The sequence below is a fragment of the Myodes glareolus genome, chromosome 19 (assembly GCF_982192425.1).
Source record: "Myodes glareolus chromosome 19, mMyoGla1.1, whole genome shotgun sequence".
In the NCBI taxonomy this organism is placed as follows: Eukaryota; Metazoa; Chordata; class Mammalia; order Rodentia; family Cricetidae; genus Myodes; species Myodes glareolus.
In genome coordinates this window covers 65,429,701-65,446,026 of record NC_142044.1, presented here as the reverse complement: position 1 = coordinate 65,446,026, position 16,326 = coordinate 65,429,701, and the positions used below count along the sequence as shown (strand labels likewise).

Genomic DNA, 16,326 nt, shown 5'->3' with positions numbered 1-16,326 from the left:
GTAATCAACTCCTCAAAAATTTATAGAAATTCTTTATTATTACACAAAAATAGACTCTCTTTTTTCCTCTATGTATTTGATCCCACTCTGGTTCCTGTTCAGAGGGGGAGGCAGAAAGTTCCCACGCTTCTCTTCCTCCCTCCATGATGGAACCTGCAGCTGGGTGGAGCTGGCAGGGTCATTCCCCACCAGGCCTCCACTATTGATACCTCTTCACCCCTCACACCTGCCTCTGCCATCTGCTCACATGCCAGGTCATCTCATAGCCCACTCACTTAGCTCAGCAGGCAAGGGTAGAAAAGGACAGTGGCCCAGGCTGGTACCACTTGCACTTTCATAGGCCTGAGTCCAGGCCAAGGCAGTGAGAGCTGTGGGTGCTGGGAGAGCGCAGTGCTGATGTGGGCTCAGAGCTTTCAGCTTTCCTTCATTTTCTCTGGCCCAGTAGAACTTTGGTGATGAAGGTGACGATGGCACTTGCTGGTTGGTCTGGGTCAAGCTCCGCAAAGAGGTGACACACATTTTCCCAGGGACTTCCTGGCTTCTTGGCCACAAAACCAAAGATCCTAAGGGACAAAGCCATGCATGGGCCCTTGCCTCCCTTTCACAGGAGAATAATGCTGGCCATGTGGGGTGGCTTGTTACCAGGGCAGGGTTGGGCTTGCAGGGAGACTTACTTGGAGGTGGTTCCATCGGGGTTGGTCCATCTGTAAAGAGAGAGCCCTGAAGGAGTACAGCCCAGGGCACAGCTCCTAAAGGGCAAGCTGGGTCTGAGGCTGACAGGGCCACAGTCTGGGAAAGGGCTCTGAGGAAGGCTCACCTGCGGTCCTGGGGGTCAGTGCTAGAGAAGGTGATGCTGTTCACGGGGTAATGGCGGCGAAAGAAGAGCCTATGAGGAGTGGGTTGGGGAAGGGAAGTCACACTTAGAAATCCAAGGTTTGCCACTGATGGTGGCACATGCCTTTAATTCCAGCACTCAGGAGGCAGAGGCAGGTAGATCTCTGTGAGTTTAAGGCCAGCCTGGTCTACATAGTGAGTTCCAGGACAGTAAGGGCTACACAGAGAAACTCTGCCTTGAAAAACCAAGGAGGAAAAAAAAGAAAAAGAAATCCAGGTTTCAAAGATGTAGAGATGGCCCAGAGGTTAAGAGCACTGGCTGCTCCTCCAGAGGATTCTGGGTTCAATTCCCAGCACCCACATGCAGCTCACAGCTCTGTGTAACTCCAGTTCAGGGGATCTGACATCCTCACACAGACATGCATGTAGAAAAACACCAGTGCACGTAAAATAAAAGTAAATAAATTAGTTTTTAGAAAGAAATAAATCCAGGTTTCTGGGCTGGGGAGGTAGCCCAGAGGTTAAAGTCCTGGAGTAGCCATACAAGCTAGAAGTTGAGTTTGGGTCCCCAGGACCTGCAGTTCAGCCTCAGAAAGTGGAGACAGAGTCCCAGCAGCAAGCTAGCTAGCAAGACTAGCTGTGTCTTTGATTTCTGGGTTTGAGAGACCTTGCTTCGATAAGGTGGAAGAGTGACCCAAAAAGATTCTTTTTTTTTTTTCTTCAAGGTTTCTCTGTGTAGCCCTGCTTGTCCTGGAATTCACTCCATAGACCAGGCTGGCCTCAGGTCCACCTGCCTCTACCTCCTGAGTGCTGGGATTAAAGTCATGTGTGACCACAACCAGGGACCAGAAAGATTCTTAATTATCAAACTGGCACCTTCATACATAATGCAGACATGTATGTACACATACACCACACACATACATGAAAAGAAAGCAAAACTCCAGTCCCCTCCTTGGGACTCTAAGGCTCACTTTCTCTGGTTGTCTGTCAGTGTGATGCCTTGAGCCGAAACCTTGAAGTGAACAATGGCTGGTACTGGGTTGGGGCTGCAGCTCAGAGCTGCAGAGCTGGCCTTGGCCACAGCTTGAGGACCAGTCAGTGACTCTGTCTCCACGGAGGTCAGGTAGAGCACACTGCAGGCTAAAGAGACAGTTAGTAGGTTGATGAGCTAGCATGGCTTTGCCAGAACCAGGTTCTGTCACCCTTTAGCTTCTCATCCCATCATCCTGTGCATTTCTCTGCCAAGTGCTGTTTGGATGCACAGAACCACTTGGATGACAAGTTAGAAAAGCATGTCCCAGACGCCAAGGGATCTGTGGCAGCTGTGACTCCTGTATTGTGAACCCCAAAAGCTTAGCTTGTGATCCCTTTCCTGCTTCCTGACAACATGGGGCTCCTCCACCTTTGTGGGTCTACCTCCCACCATCCTATCAGTGGAGCCTGCGGTGTCCTCTCGAGCACCAGGGAGAGGGAGGGAGGTCCTTACCTGCTCCCTGCCGCAGGAGGTCTGCTGCCGTGCTCATGTTCGTAGGCACTGGGGCCTCTGGGGCTTTTTCCAGAGGATCTGAGGATATGAGGGCCACCAAGGAAGGTCAAGAGGACTGGAGGACTACTCCCTCAGCTCTCCCAATGGAAGGGGTGGGAGGAGGCCTTTTGTATTTGGCTGTAGGGGTGATGAGAACTGAGGAGACATTACACACCTTTACTGGGGATTCGCAGACAGCAGGGCAGGGAGATGGGGGAGATGGAGTGTTGAGAGACCAGGGCAGAGAGGCTGCCTGCAAGGGGAGGGAAAACACATCCTGAAGGAAACATGGATAGCTTGGCTTTCTCTACTGCCCTCTTGAGGCCTCTCCCTTAACTGCCCCCCTAGAGCCCTCTCAGACTCGTTTCTCACCAAAATAGGGCTCAGTAGGACAACCCTTGATCTTCACGCCTTTGGGCCCAGTCTCAATGAGGAAATGGCGAACCAGCTGCTCTGAGGGGTCCCCTGTGTGGAGGGAGGGATGTCAAAGTGAAGCTTTACTGGATTCCAGGATCTCAGTTGCTTTCCTCGCCCCTTCCCTTCATGAAGCTGTCCTGTGCATCATTCTACTGCTTCTCCCCTCGCCACACCTGCCCCCTCAGCTTGAGCATTCTCTACCTTTCCAGGGCTGGGCGCTGGGTGGGGGTGTAGCCACCTTGAGGGCTAATCCATAGGCTCCTTGGAATGAATGGCTGTCCCTGATCAGGAAGGCCCCAGGGTCTTTGTCTTTGAGCAGGGCGATGGCTGCAGGGCAAAAGTTAGAGATGGCTGGCAGCCTCCACAGCCCCACTAGCAGGTTCCCAAGTCTCTCACTCCGACAGCTGTGTGGATGGTGGAACTCTGGGACCTTGAGTCACAGGGCTTTGGACAGCTAGTCTGAGGCCAAAGCTGAGTCGCTGGTGAGCAACTTCGCTAAGAGCTTAGACAGAGGGAACGGTCAGGATGAGACTTAAAGCCAAGGCAGGCCTTGCAGGTGGGGTGGGATGGGCACACTACCTTTTCTGACTTCGTACCTTGGTCACGGGACAGGTGCGGCTTGTACCAGAACTTGGATGTGTCCTGGACGAACTTGACATTGGTTTGATTCTCTTGTAAAGGGTGCTCTAGGAGAGGAAGGGATTGAGTTCGAACCTCAGGGGTCCCCACGGCTCTCTGGGAGGTGGGGTTCTTTAAAGGACATCCAGTTGTCCTACAACCCCCTTATACCTGGGGGTTGGGTGACATCTGGGAGAGGAGGTGCAAAGGTAACGTGTTGACTGGTGGCTCTGGCTGGTGGTGATGGCTGCTGCCCAGACCCAGGCAGGTGGCGTTTTTCAGGCAGTGGTGGTTGAGTGGGACCACTGGCATCATAGGAAGCAGCCAATGGGAAGGCAGGGGTGGGTGAGCTCTGGGGTGGTTCTGGGCTGGCCACAAGCCAGGGCATTTGGGTAGGCACAGGAGTAAGGGGGGAGCCGTCTGGGCTGTCTGGGGGGCCCCTCCAGGGAGCATGGTGGAGTCCAGGCAGGGTGGTTGGCACAGGACCCCGAGGACTGGCACTGTTGGGATGACTCCCTGGGCTCCTTTCCTGAGGCCAGCCATTGGGTGAGCTGGGTGGGGAGGTCTGGGAGAAAGGGCTAAGGTCTGGTGGCTCAGGCTTGCTGCTGGCCAGCAGCTCAGGAGCCTTTTCAGTGCCTCCCTGGACAACAGGGGGCAAGGCCTCGCTGGGACCCAGTCTCTGAGTTGGTGCCAAAGAGGAAGACCTGGTGTCTTGTCGGGTGCTGCAGGGGAAATGTAGATGGTCAGACAGCCCCTGCCTTGGGCTGCTGACACCACAGAAAGTGCCCAAGTACCCTTGGCCCTCTGTGTACCTTTCTTTGCCCTGGACTGGGCTGCTGGTGTGCAGGGGCGTGGAGGGACCAGACAGCTCTGAAGAGGCAGTGCACTGGGGAGTCCGAGGCAGCGTGCTGTGCCCAGTGGAGCCATCCCTCCAGGACAGTTCAGGTGACTCTGAGATGGAGAGAGGGGCTCTGTGAACAGGAGCTTGCTTTTCTGTCTGGCTCAGTTCCCTCCCACCCATGGCACCTACAGCAGCATTTAGAACCCTCGTCTGCCCTGGACACTCTACTATCCTCACCTGTAGATGCCAAGGGTCCTCCTGTTGAGGCCAGGTGCCCAGGCAGTGGGTACTTGTCCCTTCCATCCTCTGCAGGAATCTCATAACCCAGCTTCCTGGATTGCAGGTAGGGTGGACTCCCCGGGGACACAGAACCAGCCCGCGGTGAGTGAGCACCAGGGCTAGGGTACCCTCTGCTCTCACCTGGGGATCCACAACTGTGAGGTACCCGGCCATATGCTGGGCAGTAACTGGGAACTGCTCCTCCATAGCCATAGGTTACCAGGGCAGGGTACCCTGGATGCCCATACCTGCCTTCAGGGCATATAGCATAAGAGCAGCCCTCATGCCCTTCCTCGCCCACCTTGGGTGGCTTCAGGCAGCTGTAGTCAGGCACTGGGGCATGGTGATGCCCACAGGCAGGCACCAGCAGAGGCAATGGGTGTCCGGGCCTCACTGGATGCAGGAGAGGCTTCCCTGCTTCGCTGGCCCACCCCTCTCCAGCCTCCCTCTCTAGTCGCAGTCCATACAGGGCTGCTGTGGGCAGGGCCAGCTTCTCCTCACAGGCTGGGCATGAGCATAAGGCAGGTACTGCAGGGTCCTCCAGGATTACCACCTCCCGGTAGCCTGCTGAGCGGTAGCCAAAGTCTCCATTGGCTGGTTTCCCTAGCTCAGATGCATAGGGGTATGGTCCTTCTGACAGTGACCTGCAGAGGCGCCTCTTCTCCATAGAGCTTTCCGTGTAGCCCTGGGGATGTCCCTCATAGCCTCCATAGGGCCGTCGTCTCTCCAGGGTTCCCTCCGGCCGGTAGTAACCCCCATTAGGGACTGCACAAGGCTCCCGGTAGCCCTGCCGGCAGGAGCAGTGGCGGCTGAGGCCAGGCCTGTGACCTGGATACATCCCAAGGTGCAGGCTCCCACCCACAGAGGGCTGCTCTTCATCATCTAGGATAGCTGTCTCACGCCCAGCTCCACGGCCCCCACTGGCCACGCCACAGCCTCCCAGCAGACGATCCAGCTCCTGCCGTTCAGCAGCGGTTGGGGGTGGTCGGCCAGGGGATTCTGCTGTGGGTTCTGTGGTGAGTGTGGATGAGTGGCCAGAGTCACTGCTGACAGAGAGCATGGGGGGCGGGGGAAGCTCTGGAGAAGGTGCTGGTGGAGTCTGACGGGGGACCCGCTGCACCTGGGCATAAGGACTGCCATCCAGGGGGCCCCTTGTGTGGGCCAAGGAGCCTGAGTGGAGAAGAATTTGTGAGTGGGGACATCATTAATGCTTTAGTGTGCCTCTCCCCACAAACCACAAAGCTATATCTCCCATCAGCCCACACCCCATCCCACTGTCCTCCACCCCACACCCCATCCCACTGTCCTCCACCCTACACCCCATCCCCACTGTCCTTCACCCTACACCCCATCCCCACTATCCTTCACCCTACACCCCATCCCCACTGTCCTCCATCCCATCCCCACTGTCCTCCACCCCACACCCCATCCCACTGTCCTCCACCCTACACCCCATCCCACTGTCCTCCACCCCACACCCCATCCCACTGTCCTCCACCCTACACCCCATCCCTACTGTCCTCTACCCCACATCCCATCCCACTGTCCTCCACCCAACACCCCACTGTCCTCCACCCCATCCCACTGTCCTCCATCCCATCCCCACTGTCCTCCACCCCATCCCACTGTCCTCCACCCCACACACCATCCACACTGTCCTCATGGTGCTGGTTGAAGTTCTCGTAGGAGTCCCAGCGTACAGCAGGCTCCGTTGTGTTATAATCCACAGAGACAGAGGGATCATTCCGTGGAGTGTTGCCTGTAGAAAGCCGCCAGAGTACTGAAGATCAGGGGCCCCCAAACCTTCAGCACTCTACCCCTCCAGCTCCCACTCTTACCTTTGATCTTCTCAGGACTGGAGGAGAAGACAAACTCCACTGAGGCTTGGAAAGGGAACCGCTCATCTGTGGAGGTGGTGGTGGTGGTGAGGAGCCAGGCCCTACTGACATCCCGTCTCTGCTCACCTGCCCCTTCATAAGCCTCTGACTCACCAGCCCAGGCCCTACTGATATCCCATCTCTGCCCACCTTCCCCTTCATAAGCCTCTGACTCACCAGCCCAGGCCTCATCTAGCTGGTCCTTGGGGAAGGTGAGCCGTGATCCATGGATGGTACATGTGTGGAACTGAACTCGGAACACAAGGGTTCGGTCTGTCCCCTGGCCACCCTTGTGATAGCAGGTTACCTGAAGGAGGGCAGGAGCCTAGGGGTCAGGCCTTCATATCCATTTTGCCTTATTTGTGCCTTTACCCAAAGGGCTGCCAGTTGACAGCTTCTGCCATGCCCTAGTTTCAAGGTGAACTCTCCTTCGGGATACCAGGTGGAGGATTTCCTTTGGACCCTCCAGTCCTGCTTGAACTGATGCCTGGTCAGTTAACTATATGGCTAGAAACCCCCACTCCATTACAGTCCCCAGTCTCAGGATCCCCCTCACCATGACATCGCCTTTGAGGAGGAGAGCTGGCTCTAGGCTGATGCAAAGTTGCTGGGGTCCTGGGCCTGCAATGTGACTTTGGGTAGAGAGAAGGCAGAACAGTCAGAAGCATCCAGGGAGGGCATAGAGGTCAGGCCCTAGAGAGTACTTCCACCTCCCTGGCTGGAGCCAGAAAGCAGAGCCTGGGTAGGCTGGGGACAGACAGAGGGACACAGGCATGGGCAGGTGTCAGGGCCAGGGAGCAGAGCACTCACTATACTCCAGATGTGTAGACCAGCTGCATAGACTGGTAGATCTTGAGGAAGGGCTGGAAGCCTGGAGGGGTAGAGGAAGACATGTGGGGTGAAGTGGGGTGGGAAATGGCCGTTCCCGTGGAATACGTCCCAGGTGGACTCACCTGTGTTGGGCTCAAAGGCTGGCAGCATGGGTACAAACACATAGTGCAGGAAGAGCGGGCTGCTGTTCATCCTGATGGAGCCAGACAGCAGTCCACTGAAGTAGCTGACATAGCTGGTGGGAGGGCGCCAAGGAAAGCGTCAGCATGCTCAGAGGGCGCCTCACACTAACTCAGCAGTGCAGACCTACCAAACCTTGGGAGATCTAGAATGTTCTTCTAAACTTCAATGAGGCAATCTCGGCTCATCCCATAAAGCCTTTCTCACAAGCCTCTGCTGTACTTTCTTCATGGACCATATCTTCAGCTAGAACAATCTAATCTGTTTGTGCATGGCTTCTTGTCTTCCACTCCAGTGGAATGAATGCCACGAGAGCCTAACCCTGTCTGTTCTGAGTCCCCAGAACTTGGGACAGTGCCTGGATCCCTTGCACTGTGGGATTCAGGTGTGCTGCCTGAGCAAGAGGATCAGCCCTTCCCCACTGGACTGCTCACCGGCGCTGGGAGGGCTGCAGTTCTGTGGCCACCTTGTCCTCGCAGAATTTTCTCATGGTGAGAGTTGCCAGTGCCTGGTCTGCCCTGGGGAGAACAGGGCAAGTGGGGGTGCTTATGGATTAGTCTCATTTTGGCCTTCCATGCCTAAGCCCCAGGGAAGAGGAACCATGAGATCTCCTCAGTGTAGAGCAGACCCCCAGTGGTAAAGAAAGCTAGAAGCCCTATAGTACAGCTTCCCAGTTGTTGGGCCTCAGGCAATTGTCCCCTGAATTTGATTTTCCTCACCTGTAAAATGGGGCAGTTAGACAATCTGATGGGTTGAGATGTGTCCCTCCCCCAGAGAAATGTACCTCAAATGTACCTCTGCAGATGTGGTTAGATAGGCTAAGATGGGATCATGCAGGAGCAAGGTGGGATTGGCCCTTAGAAGAGGAAGTACAGAAACAGACGCACAAAGAGAACACCGCGTGATGACGAAGGCAGAGGTTGGAGTGATGCCGCTGCAAGCCAAGAACTGCCAAGAATTGCCAGCCATCACCAGAAGCTGGAAAGAGGCAAGGAAGGAGTCTGCCTAGAGTCACAGAGAGAGCAAGGCCCCACTGATACCTTGACTTTGAATTTTTAGCATCTTAGAACTGTGAGACAATTGAGTTATCTTAATGCCAGCTAATGGCATTTTGTTGACAGTGCTAGGAAACTAGCCCAGCTCATCTGTTGGAGAGTGCTGGGCACCACGTGGAGATAGGCGGTACCACACCAAGTTTACAGTATAGGACTCTGACTATAGGCTCAGATGAGGAAGGGCCCCGGGGCAGGGCAACTCACCCTGCCGAGATCTTGCTGTAATGCATATAGGCAGAGACGATGACCCCTAGCTTGCCCTTGCTCCCCTGGGAGGTAAAGAAATGGTTGTGGGGGCCTGTGTGGTCTAGGCTGAGGTTGCCTCAGCTCTATGACCCCAAGGTCCCAGCCCACCTTGCAGTACAACACGACCACGTGCTGGGGGTCAGCACTGAGCCATGTCTCCATGGCTTTGCAGATGGAACACAATTTGTCCAGAGGTGGGGCATGCAGCTCAGGCCAGCCAAAGTCCTGCACCTGGGAAAGTACAAGGGTACAACTGTGTGTGAGGGGAGCAGGAACAAGGAGGTGAGGACTGGGAAAGGTGGGGCTTGCTAGCAGTCCACAGTAGCAGGCCGCATTTTTCAGACAATCTGTACCACGTTTTCAGGCATCTTAAATGGTATGTCATATAGGAGAGTGCTTAAGAGTGGAAAAGAGGGAGAGGGGACTCAGGTCGGTATGTAAAATGAAAAGTAAATTTTTTTAATTAAAAAAAAAGAAGAGTAAAGTGGATGTCAACTGCTACTAATATCAAGGAGGCGGAGTTTTCTCACAGGGTTGGCTCAGCTTAAAGGTCAGACAGACCGTTACCTCCTACCTTAGGGTTCAGGCGGGTCAGGTCATGTCGCTTCTCTGAAAGGTTGAAAAGCTGAAATAAAGAGAAGAGTTAGATGAAGGCAACCTCGGACAGAGGAGCTGGAGGTGGACCCTCAATGAGAATTTTACTCTAAAATAAGATTGCAATCCTCTGGAACTGGATTCTCTGGGAGCTGCTGCTGCCCACTGAGCTCAGGCCCCGCCCCAGCCTTGCACACCAACATCGCCCCCTGCCAGCCCCATCTCAGGGATTGATGGCAAACAGTAGCCTTGCCCATTTGGACTTCCCAGCCCTCTCATTGGTTGAATCAGGTCGACCGCTCCTCACCAGGTACTTGTCCCGATGCTTAGACTGTAGCACGTGGGCCAGCTCGCGCAGGTGGCCCCGGTGACGCTGCTCATCCGGCCGTGCGGGGAAAGCCGCAACCAATATCCGCTCGGTCACATAGGTGAGGTCCAAGTCCCAGCGACGTTCCATGAGCGGATCCAGGCTGAAGCTCCTGGCAGAGGTCGCAAAGCTGACTTAGGGAACAGAGGCCAGGCACCCCACGGAGCTAGTATGATGAAAAGGGTAATGGGGAGCGCTGGGAGGCCTGCTAGATCCTAAGGGGGCGTGGTCCGGAGGAGGCGCACTGTCCTGGGGTGTTTTATTGGGGGGTCACTGTCATGAGCTGAGTGGGGGTCCGGTGGAAAATGCCCACGTGGGCTCGCCGGGCGCCCTCACTCACCTGGGTAGGGTGCTGCGTTGCTTTGAGTGGTTCAGAGACTTGGTGGACCCCTAGTAGACGAGAAACCTTATGCAGACATCTCTTTGGGTGCATCTCTCCTAAGAATCCCAGTCCAAAGTTCCACAAGCCGTGGTCTCCCAACAACTACCCACGCGCCCCTTCCCGCCCAGGCCCCTAGCATCCCTTACCAGGTGTTCTATGCGCCGGACTGGGGCAGTGTTTCTCCGCTAGAGGGAGGAGGTGGGGGAGGAAATGGGAGTGGTTAGGGCAGGGGCAATGACTAGTCTGGACCTGGAGTGGGGGGTGGGAGGGCATGTCTATGTCTATTTTCTGGGAGTGGGGGTGGTCTCCAGCCCCCAGCAGGCCCTAGGCCCTAGAAAACAGTAACAGTGAAGAGCTAGAACAGTCAATACCCACAGCGCTCAGCTTTAGGTAACTTCCTGGAGACCCACTGAGACCACCAGACCTCTGAACACTGTCAAGTTCCTGTCTTCCCTGCCCATCCTAGAGCACACTCACCAGCTCCGCAGGGGGCAAGGCCTGACAGGATGAAGTCACCTGGAAGGAGATGGGAGTAAGGGACTGAGCTGATGAAATGGGGTGCCTGGCCTCAGCAGCAAGGTGGAGGGGCTGTCAACTGTTGAGTACAGGCTCCAGTTGAGGTTCCTCTATTTAAGGGAGCCTTGCTTCTGGCCTCCTGGTCCCCCACCTCTCAGGCCCCCTGCTTGTTGCTCTTGGCTCTCAGCCCCCTGCCTAAACAGACCCCCATTCATCCAGCTGCAGGACAGGAGTTAAATATAGAGGCAGGCAGGCAGGCAATGGCCAGGGGTGGACACTAGCCTCTTTCACCGTTGAGACCCCACCCATGGGGACAGAGCTCCCCCAAGCTAGCTTGAGGCCCTGGGACTACCCCCCTGCACTGGAGGAGAACCAGGAATGTTCCTCAGAGATGGGGCTGCCTTAGGTTCTCAGTGGACAGTGGGTACCACCTACAGTATGGGCTGAAGAGGCCCAGCCCTTCCAGCACCCAGGGTAAGATCAACTCAGGCATCCTGAGGACCCTTCCCAGAGGGAAAGCACAGCCTATTCTGTCGCCTGGTCTCTGAAATTCTGCTCCCTCTCTATCCACCCCACCCTTCCTCCTCCTCCACCCCCCCTCCTCTGGCCAGCTGCAGCCTGGGCACAGCACCAAGACAAACGCTGTCTCACTGTCCACCCTCCTGGGCCAACCCTCCAGGGGTGGAGTAGGGTGGTTCTTAAAGGGCCCAGCACAACACCCCTGCCACCCAGGAGGGGTCTCTAGGAATGACTGGGACTAAGTGGAAGAACCATGCCAGTGTGGCTGAAGAAGCCTGTCTGGGCAGTGGAAAGACTCCATCTCCATCAGCTAGGACCAGGCACCCACCTTTGCTTCGCATTTTCTGTGTGTGGCCACCTTGCAGACTAGAGAGGAAAGGGAGAAAAAGGTTAGCAGGGACTTATGGGAGCAGTGAAAGCGGCCATCCTCCACTTCCGCAGGCCCTGAAAGCCAACCCTGGGACTTAACACTAGATTGCTGGAGTTGTGAGCAGGGCAGGGTAACAGCAGGTTCTGCTCCTGAGTCAGGGGAAAGGGCCAGAGGTTCTGATCTAGGATGGATGGAGGTGAGGAGGAAGGCAAGCCCTTGTCACGGGTGGATGTGAGTGAGGGTCCTGTTTCTGTCCTGTGAGTCTGCCTGCTCCTGGAGCCAGCGCAGTGGGCGCACTGAGTGGAGGGCTCAGAGCAGGAGGGAACGGCACCTCACCTCGGCAGGAGACACCTGTGCCGTCGATGGTGACTTTACACACTGCACACACTGGAGCTTTCTTCCGGAAAGCCTTCTCTCTGAAGCTGTGTGGTTCTGCTTTCCTAGGCTGCGGGCGGGATGGCAGACAGATGGAGGTGTGAGTTCCTAGTGGGCCCATCTCCAGGCTGGGCAGGAGCCTTGCCGTAGGACAGCGCCGCTTCCCTCTGAACTCTCAGGCACACTTGGCCACAGCTGTTTCAGGGTAGTCACGGGGCCTGTCCTCTACAGGGCTTGGAATGTGACCCCTTGCGTCACCTTGGCTAGGTCAGCTCCTCCCTAAGAGATCACTTAGGCCCCTCACGTGGCCCTGCTATGTGATGTCCTTGTCGTTGCCACTCCGAAAGTGAGGACTTCCTGAATCTTGGTAGAGCAGGGGTCTGACTCTTGCCCTCCTCTGATGAGGCTTGGATACTGTGAGCTGAGGGCCCAGACACACGTGCACGTTGTCACACAACACCCAGACTGGCTTCGGCCAGTCCTGAGTCCCTGGCTCTCAATGTCCCCACACTGCAGGCAGCTGACATGCCCCTCCCCCATGGTCAGAACAACATGTTTAATATTCTTTGTGCACTGGGCGGCCGGCGGCAGCTGGAAGGAGGAGGCAGTGGGCCACAGCAGCTGCCTTGCTGCCTCTGTGTGTGCCCTCCCCAATGCAGAGTTGTGAGGCCAGCAGCTGAGCTCCTTCCCCTCACCCAGGTCTGCTTCAGTCCCTCTCATCCCAATCCACCCCTCCCAGCCCGTGTCTGTGGACCGTCCACCATGCGCATTCTTCATCTCTGTATTCAAACTCCTGTTCCCTCCTCTCCCACCATAGTGGCGACACCTTCAAAAGGCAAGGGGGAGGACATGACAGCACCAGCTTTGGTCTCCTGACTGTTCCAGAACTCCTCTGACTGGAGGTGAGACCCGCTACGACACTTGGACATACTTGTTGATAGCATCATGTGCGGATGACGTCAGTGGAAGGCACCCTCCCAGTTAGAGTGCCTGGAGACCTGGCTTCCTCCCTACCTTTCATTCCCTTCTTCCCATCCCTTTTCTCTGAAGCTTCCCTGGGAGGTCAGGGCTTAAGCTCTTAGCTGAACCCCCAGGGCTAATTCAAGCTCAAACCAGGAAATACACAGAGACCTCAAAACCGAGGCCAAAGGAATGAGGGGAGTACTAAGGCAGAGTAAGGAGCAGAAGAGGCTGAAACTAGCAAGAGGGTCTGGCCTGAATCCTGACCGGCCCCCCCCCCACCGCGTAACCTTCCCCCCCATCCATACCTCCACCCTGCCCCACCTTTGCCCTGCTGGTGGGGCACTCCTACCCTGCTGGTGGCCCGGCTGCTGTCCCTCCTCCCCAGGACTCTGAGCAACCTTTCCACAGGGCCGCTGGACTTCATGGTGTCTGGCTGGCTGGGCTCTTGGCTGCAAGGCCTGAACAATGCTGGGGCCTGGCCTGGGGCTTCCTGGAAGCAGCCTGGCCCAGGCAGCCTCTTCCCTTGGGTGGAGGGGAGGCTGTCTAGCTGGTGTGTGGAGAAGCCTGGCCCTGGAAGTGGAGGGAAGTGCAGGCGGGAAGGGGGCAGGTCGCTGCTCCAGGAAGTGGGGTGGGGGAGGATGTGGGGGAGGCCAGGAGATCAGATTCCCAGGATCTACCCTGCTGGGAGTGTCAGCTCAAGATCTTTGGCTCTCCCCATCTCCTCTGGAGCTGCCTCTCACCCAAGGGCCACCCTGTGTAGGGGTCTGTGGTCCTGAGATCCAGCCCAAGAATCAGCCAGTGAGGCGGGGTGGGAATTCAGGTCTCAGGGCAGGCCGAGAAGGCCAGAGAACACTGTGTCCCCAGCCAGTCTCTAGCCTGGACTCGTATGCTCCCTTGGGACTTCCTGTGGGAAGGGAGTGGAGCTGGGAACTAGTACCCATGGCAGCCCAGGACTAAGACTCCTCAGGGTGAAAGAAAGTAGGAATTAGGGCCAACTTTCTTGAAGTCAGATGGGAAAGGATCATGCAGGGCCCTCCTCAAGGCCAAGTTCCAGCCAGAAAGCCCAGCTGCCCACACTAGTGGTCCATTTTGCAACCCAAAGCACTGGGAAGGCTCCACCTGAAGACCCCAGCTACTGTGGTCCAGGTAAGATCACAGTTTCTGGCTATGTGCCCTGCACCCAGGACCCCAAGCAACCCCCCAAACTGAGCACTACCTTCATGGCTCTTCTGGGCCTGGTCTCCTTCCTCTGTGGCTGTCACTGGGCCTGAAGATTGGACAGGAGGCCCCCTCCCAACACATACTCCACCCCCTCTAGGGCCTCCTGCTTCCCTCCTGGGAATTGGGCCAACTTCCTGTCCCTGGAGTCAAGGGAAGGAGGTGGTTGGGGCCTTGGAAAGGATGGAACAATCTTCCTTAAACAAGGGTCAATGGCCTGGGGGTTCTCAGCCCAAGCCCTGGACAGCAGCCTTTGGAATGCTGTAGCTGTCACTGGAAAGAATGTACAACCTTGTCATCCTCATTTGCATGGTATTTACTGAATGTCCCAGTTCAACTCCTCCAACTCTAGCTACATTCGCAGGGTCCCACAGCAGTTCCCTACTCTGCTCCTGCTCACCTCCCTGAGACTGGGAAGTCTGAGGTCTCTTTCTGTATGCCCCAAGTCTTTATGAAACCGGTGGCCTGTGTACCCTGGCTAGAAGGTGACACCTGAGTGGCAAGGTGTGGGCCCCCATCCTGTAACTGGAGAGGTCCACCAGCTCTGTGATCCCTACCCGAGTCCTGGCTGTGTCCCAGGACATTCCAGGCTGACGGCCAGGTGGGCAGCACCCGGTTCTGCTGGGGTAGATGGGTCATTGTAGTGCCTAAGTGAGTGTGGCATCTCCCATTCAGTATTTTTCTTCTGTACCAATAACACATAGTCCTACTTCTGCTGCCTCCAGTGGGACTGGAAGTCCCCTCCTCTGCGAAAGGTCCCCAAATATCCTCTGGCCTCGTTGAACTCTGGCTGCTCACCCTGACTAGAAAAGTGTTCTAGGTGACTGCGATGGGGACTGTGGCCTATGCAATGTGCTGGCTGGTCAAGAGCCCCACAGCTCTATGAGTGTCCCCACGGGGAGTAGAGTACTTCTGGAAGGAGACAGGGACAACCTATGCCAGGGGGATGGCTGAGTTGTCATCACCAGATCCTGCGGATCCTCACTTCCCACCTCCTGCTTGGAATATTCCAGATCTGTTTTTGCTTCTCTTCAGCCAGGCCCCCTCTTACTCTGAAGCCTTGGGTTTGTTTGTAGAAACCCCTCCACCCACCCCCACACCCCTCCTTCCTGGAAATAGCTGTGGTTGGATGAGAAGCTGGGAGCCGGGCCACAGAGGAGTGAGGCCCAGGAAAGAAGGGAGGGGAATGGAGGTAGGATTCAAGGGTGTATCCAAAGAGACCTAGGGGGTGTTTAGGCAGGACGGAAGTGGAAGATGGCTTATAGGAGGGATCGGCTTCATCTGTGCCTGCATTGCGCCTCAGTGTCCCAGATAGGGAACATGAGAAGAACACGCTTGGATGCCCTCTACCAGGCCAGGGCCGAAACATAGCTGCCAGCTGCCGCGGGCATCTTGTGTTCAAAGTGCGTTTGTCGTTGGAACTGGGGATGCACTCAGAGACTGGCCTGACCCTGCAGCAGAGCGCAGTGAGGCGCGGGAAGGCGTGGCGTCCTGAAGTAGGACCACAGCCGTGCCCCGCCCCCTGGTCACCTCTAGGATCTCTAACTGCCCCCTAGCTCCCTGCGACCAGGGCAGTGCTGGCCGCAGTCCCAGCCTCGGGCTCCCGCCGTGCCCGGTGTTCCGGGACCCCTGGCGCCCCCGCGCCCCCTGGCGCCCGCCCCTGGCTCAGACCGCGCGCTGTGACGCAGAGGGCCGCCGCCCGCGTTCCCGCTCGGCGTGGCGCGGCCACTCACCTGTGGGGGGCGCCCGGAGGGCCGGGGGCGCGGCGGACCGGGGCAGCAGCAGGGGGCGCCCCCGGGCCAGCCCATCCCGGCCAGCCGCGCCGCGACACGCGAAGGCGGCGGCGGCGGCAGCGGCGGCGGGACGGGCACTCAGCTGGCTCCCTCCCTCCGCGCCCTGCGCCCGCCGCCTCCTCCCGCCCTCCGGCTCCCTCCTTCTTCCCGGGCTCCAATCGCCACCTTCCACCCGCTCCCCGCCCGCGCCGCCTCCTTTCTCCCTCCTCTCCTCCCACTGCCCTTCCCGCGAACGGCTCGGCGCGCCGAGGCAGGCTTCAACCGAGACTCGCAGAAGGAGCTGGCAGCCAGAGCCGGGGAGGGATTCACGTGGGAAGACAGTCCTGGGAAGTCTCAGACCGAGAGGCTGCAGAGGGATACGGGCGGAGAGAAACGCGTGATCTGCACGAACTCCCAAAAGGTGGACACAGATCCAGATGGGTACAGAGAACAGCTGTGAGGCCTTGGCTTCTCGGCCGCCTCTTGGTTACTGCAGGAGCGGAATGCGGGACTAATCTGAACCAGGCCTGACCTGGAGTGGGCG

The 16,326-nt window shown here is 57.0% G+C and overlaps 1 protein-coding gene across 3 annotated transcripts; it reads right to left on the bottom strand.

Annotated features, from left to right (window-relative positions):
- Positions 1–19: 19 nt before the first annotated feature.
- Tns2 (tensin 2) lies at positions 20–15,884 on the bottom strand. Of its 3 annotated transcripts, none has more exons than XM_085678644.2 (29): positions 15,744–15,884; positions 11,791–11,899; positions 11,413–11,450; positions 10,527–10,565; positions 10,196–10,234; positions 10,008–10,057; positions 9,608–9,779; positions 9,281–9,331; positions 8,815–8,937; positions 8,665–8,729; positions 7,840–7,923; positions 7,348–7,460; positions 7,205–7,265; positions 6,951–7,026; positions 6,572–6,701; positions 6,356–6,421; positions 6,163–6,276; positions 4,476–5,687; positions 4,210–4,348; positions 3,569–4,119; positions 3,376–3,465; positions 2,981–3,106; positions 2,735–2,827; positions 2,538–2,615; positions 2,324–2,401; positions 1,809–1,977; positions 818–886; positions 675–704; positions 20–563 (listed from the first exon to the last, which is right to left on the bottom strand). In XM_085678644.2, exons 1-29 carry the CDS (start codon positions 15,816–15,818, stop codon positions 425–427), a joined length of 4,179 nt encoding a protein of 1,392 aa, XP_085534770.1. In that variant the 5' UTR covers positions 15,819–15,884; the 3' UTR covers positions 20–424. The 3 variants fall into 3 exon arrangements, with proteins under 3 accessions (XP_085534770.1, XP_048305569.1, XP_048305568.1); XM_048449612.3 differs by lacking the exon at positions 15,744–15,884 and adding an exon at positions 14,009–14,117; XM_048449611.3 differs by lacking the exon at positions 15,744–15,884 and adding an exon at positions 13,142–13,355.
- Positions 15,885–16,326: the final 442 nt, after the last annotated feature.